The sequence below is a fragment of the Sinocyclocheilus rhinocerous genome, unplaced genomic scaffold, assembly GCF_001515625.1.
Source record: "Sinocyclocheilus rhinocerous isolate Xijiao unplaced genomic scaffold, SAMN03320098_v1.1 scaffold2256, whole genome shotgun sequence".
In the NCBI taxonomy this organism is placed as follows: domain Eukaryota; kingdom Metazoa; phylum Chordata; class Actinopteri; order Cypriniformes; family Cyprinidae; genus Sinocyclocheilus; species Sinocyclocheilus rhinocerous.
The window spans coordinates 232087-236912 of NW_015657297.1; the positions used below are offsets into that span (position 1 = coordinate 232087).

Genomic DNA, 4826 nt, shown 5'->3' on the forward strand with positions numbered 1-4826 from the left:
AAAACGCATCGATTTGCTACAGGAGGCCTTTGTTCACCCCCCGGAGCCGTGTGAGACACTTTTTTTTATGGATGGGCACTTTTTATTTAAGTTCTTTTGGACTGAAGCAATGCAACACCCGCTGAGTGGCATTAAACAGCTTGAAAGGTCAAAGACAATTTTTAATCTAACTCCGACTGGATTCGTCTGAAAGAAGAAAGTCATATACACCTAGGATGCCTCGGGGGTGAGTAAAACACAGCCTAATTTTCATTTTTAGGTGAACTAACCCTTTAAATGTAAAAACTATCAGACGACTGAAAGTATGTAGCAGATTGAGTTCAACAGGTTTCAAAGTTTTGATCATGTTGATAATTTACAGTCCTTAGAAATTTGCATATCTAACAATAATACAGCAGGTTTTCTGGTTTAAAGTGATTCTCTACACCTGTGGTTCCTCTAGGACTCCTGTGTGAACACATCCACTAAAATCACTCCAGCATCCGCTGGTTAAATGTCACTGCATAATGTCTCTAAAAAGTGAGTTTTCAGTGAGTTTTGAGAAAAGCTCTAGTATAATTTCTTTGTAGATGTCACTTAATTGTATCCCTTGCAACAACATCAAACATGTTTAAGCGTGTCAGTACTGTGTAACAGTGACTCTCAGCCATGAATGTCTCCTTTAGACCCCAGTAAGTGACTGTTGTGTGTGTGTGGGATATGTGAGGGAAGCTTACAGTATGGTGATGGAGGCCAAGACACTAGAAACGCTTTCATTGAATTCTGTGGTGTTTTCTGAATGGGAATGCAAATCATGTAAAGGTTGTGGCATATCAGATGCAAAACCATGCAAATGGGCCTCGCAAACACGCAACGGAGTGAACACACCCAGTACTGTCTGAATGAGACGACGTCCCACACACACTCCAAACACACCATCCTGAACACGGTCAGATCTTCCAGCCGTCTGTGACGCTCAGTGCGTCTTTGTCTGGCTACAGCTGCAGTCGAGATGTCGGACTGTGTTTACAATGTTCTATTGACTTTATATACCAACTACCAATACAAAGCAGCTCTAATGCTTTTCATAAAGTACAACAGCAGATGTGGTCATGACTCATTGAAATAAATGAAATGTGGTTATGATTGCCTCTCTAAAAGAGCGCGCTACTGAAAGTGACCAATCATAGCACAGCACACCACACATTATTAGCTACTTCATGCTAGATGCTATTAGACACTTGAGTGCATGACACCCAGATACATCTTTCTATCTATTTTACTGATTATCCATCAATGATTTTTCAATGTTTCAAACTCTCAAATTTAATTCAAGACAGAAGAATCGAAGCTGTTTGGCATCAGTGCCGTCAAACCTGGTGCGACACATGCACCTTCCGCCATGTGCCAATACACACACACACACAAATTGAATTCAAGACAGAAGAATCGAAGCTGTTTGGCATCAGTGCCGTCAAACCTGGTGCGAAACATGCACCTTCCGCCATGTGCCAATACACACACACACACAAATTACATTTAAAGTCGGTCTGAAACAGAAATTATGATCGTCCTTTCACGGGACGGGACTTGATTTTGTTTATCAGGAATTGACTGGATCATTGTCGTTTCCTAATTGTGATTGCTTCATGTGGGTGTCAGACTCCTCTGGCTGTCAGAAAGCCTTATTGTTCTGCCCTCACGTTAATGATCAAGTCATCAGAAAAGCGTTGTCGTTTCTGATTAAAGATTATGCAGGAATTCTTTATAAATGATGTGCAGAGATAAATCATTTACAATAAACACTGTAATATTCCATGAAAACAATAAGAATTGTCCAGTTTGATTTGACTTATAAATGGAGATTGGCGATAATCGGTTCAACCGATATTTTCCCTGATATTTAAGCATTTTTCCATAAACGGATATCAGTTTTGTAGTATTGGACACACCAATAAATGCACCATCTTTGGGCGTTTTGAGAACTGCAAGACTGCAAGAAACTTGCTTTAATTAAAATAACAGCCATTAATGCACAAATGAGATGTGTCATATTATTAAATAAATTAAATGTTGAATTAAATAAAACATTAATACTCTGTTGACGATGCTTATAAATATAGCCTTGGTTGATGCTCAGGGATGTCCCAGCATGGCCACCATATGTAGCTTTTAAGAAGATCCACTCATTTAAAACTAAATTATTTTAACATTAACTGCATAACTTTCGTCAAAAATTATCTCGCAGATAAACAGTTTGTTCAGTTCAATGCTAACAACTGTGACCAAAACAAAAGTAAAACAATCGGTTCTGCATATTGGTTATCAAGATATCGGTGCAAATAATCAGTGCATATCGGTGCAAATAATCAATATTGTTTATTAAAAAAATGTATCATTCAATTTCTATTTATGAGCTGTACTGGAGACGACAACATATTTCATTCTGTTCCTCAAACGCATTGTATTCATACATTTTATGGGTATTTTTTCATCCTTTTTAAGGCTTGACAGCTTTCATTTATGGAAAAAGTGGTTCAGCTATTCCTTCTGTGTTCTGTGGAAGTCAGTCATACAGCTTTTGTTCAGTTCAATGCTAACAACTGTGACTAAAACAAAAGTAAAACAATCGGTTCTGCATATTGGTTATCAAGATATCGGTGCAAATAATCAATATTGTTTATTAAAAAAATTTATCATTCAATTTCTATTTATGAGCTGTACTGGAGACGACAACATATTTCATTCTGTTCCTCAAACGCATTGTATTCATACATTTTATGGGTATTTTTTCATCCTTTTTAAGGCTTGACAGCTTTCATTTATGGAAAAAGTGGTTCAGCTATTCCTTCTGTGTTCTGTGGAAGTCAGTCATACAGCTTTCAAAGAACATAAATGATTGTGAAAACTGTCAAAGTAATTTTTAAGGGCAACCTTTCTGTAAAATTTCAAACCCAGTTCAAGTATTTCATATTGAAAGGTAAGAAAGTGCCAGAGTGGTCTGAATGAATCCTCACAATCTGCTCCAGATGGTGAGTGTACAGCAGCAGGACTGGCTGCAGTCTGAAGGGGTTTTGTGCGAGGCCTCAGCGCAGGAATGCCTCAGTGCCACATGCTCTTTACAGCAACAATGAGCAAAGCCACATTAGAATACAGCTGAGCAGCAGCCCGGGACACACACACACACAAATATTGAGCCCAATGTGTGCGCTATATCATAAACCACACACACAGTGTGCTCAGCGTAACACAAATGCATGATACACACAGATAAATGCAAGTGCATAACGGAAGACATCAAAAAGAAAACACTGCTATACATGGGCCAAGACAACAGGAGGAAAACACACAGTTACTTCCTGGGGCAGCCCAAACAGACTCCAGCGCTCGCTCAACATGACTCGAAACCACATCAGTGCCTGAGAAACATCAGAGAGACTCTCACCAACGACCAAACACAACAACACAGCTCTGCAGCGATAAAAACACTCGCTTAAACACATATCTGGAACCACATTACACTCTTAAAAATAAAGGTTTGGGCTACATTTCAGCAAACGGTTCTTCAAAGAAAACTTTTTTTTCTTATTGTGAAGAACATTTTAATAAAGAACCTTTTTGCACAGTTTAGAACGTTTAGTGCATTTGAAAGGTTCCACTGATGTTAAAGGTTCTTTATAAAAAAAAGAACCTTTATTTATAAGAGTGTGGAAGGCAATAACAAGCTTCTTTTTAAAAAATAAAAATAAAGAAAATACCTCTTTATAAAGCTATTTGAAAAGTTATAAAATTATACAAAGTGTGTACCTTCCTCTTTACCTGTTTGTTTATGAAGCGGCACGACAAGCACCTCCATACTTCACCTTTAACTATTCCTTTCCTAATAAAAAGTTCAAGTTCTAGTCCCACACACAGACTGGGAGGTCTGCTTCACCCCTCCCCCTGAACACAGAGCCATGGAGGAACTTCCACAGTGACCCAGAGAGAGAGAGAGAGAGAGAGAGAGAGAGAGAGTGTGTTCCTCTCAGCATGCCGTCCCGACACACGTGCAGCCTTCCCAGCTGCTCCGACACAATCCCTGAATGCCTCAACAAAGAGAAAAAAAGCAGAACGGAAAAAAAGCATGGGTGCAGGATTTACCTGAAGAGGAGTGGAGAGCATGTTTCGAAGGCAGGCTGGGACCTGGTGTCCCTCTCTTTCCCTGTGTGTCCCTTTTGTTACCATTCAGTGGAAACTTGAGAGGCTGGCCAGGCATTGCCGAGCGAAAGCAGAGGGAGTCCACCCACCCGTGCTCGGACTTTCACCCGTGCTGAGTGGGAAATGCGCTCACAGCGGCCGCATTCAGTGAAAGCGTGTGCACGCCTGCTGCCGGACTTCCTCCCTCCGTACGTGCACAGACGCCGGCTTTCTCACAGCTCCTGCGGGCCGCTCAAAGAGCAGGTGGGCGATTACTCTGGCCTGGACTGATCTGAGAGCAGTGGAAAGCCCCAGAGAGCAGGAGAACTGAATAGATGTGTGGCTACACAATGGAGCGGCCTGAACACATGTTGACACGCTGAGCTCGCGCCATAAGACCGGCGTGACCAGCAGCACTGGAGGAAAGCACAACTGGACGGGTGCACGAGTTTTATTTGGCACCCAAGCGACATTGGAAACGCACAACTGGACGAGTGCCAGTAGCAATTAAAAAGTGTTCAATCACACACTGACTTCAAAAGACTGGAGCAACGTTAAACTACTGTAACTGTTGTCTTCATCCACACTGTAAAAAATTATCATGATTTTAATGGTAAAAGACTGTAAAAATGCCACAGTAAAAACCTGTTAAATGATTTACAGTAAGTTTC

General features: G+C 40.8%; 1 protein-coding gene across 4 annotated transcripts in view; it reads right to left on the minus strand.

Moving 5' to 3' along the window:
* LOC107720963 (transcription factor Dp-2-like) overlaps window positions 1–4826 on the minus strand; it is a 68380-nt gene that overhangs the window by 33391 nt on the left and 30163 nt on the right. For 2 of the 4 annotated variants that reach the window (XM_016528799.1, XM_016528798.1), the window contains exon 1: window positions 4120–4262. The exons of the other annotated variants lie outside the window; for them this stretch is intronic. In XM_016528799.1, the coding sequence (XP_016384285.1) occupies window positions 4120–4234 (115 nt within the window). In that variant the 5' untranslated portion in view covers window positions 4235–4262. Of the gene's footprint in view, window positions 1–4119; window positions 4263–4826 lie in introns of those variants that run through there. 4 annotated transcript variants of the gene reach the window in all.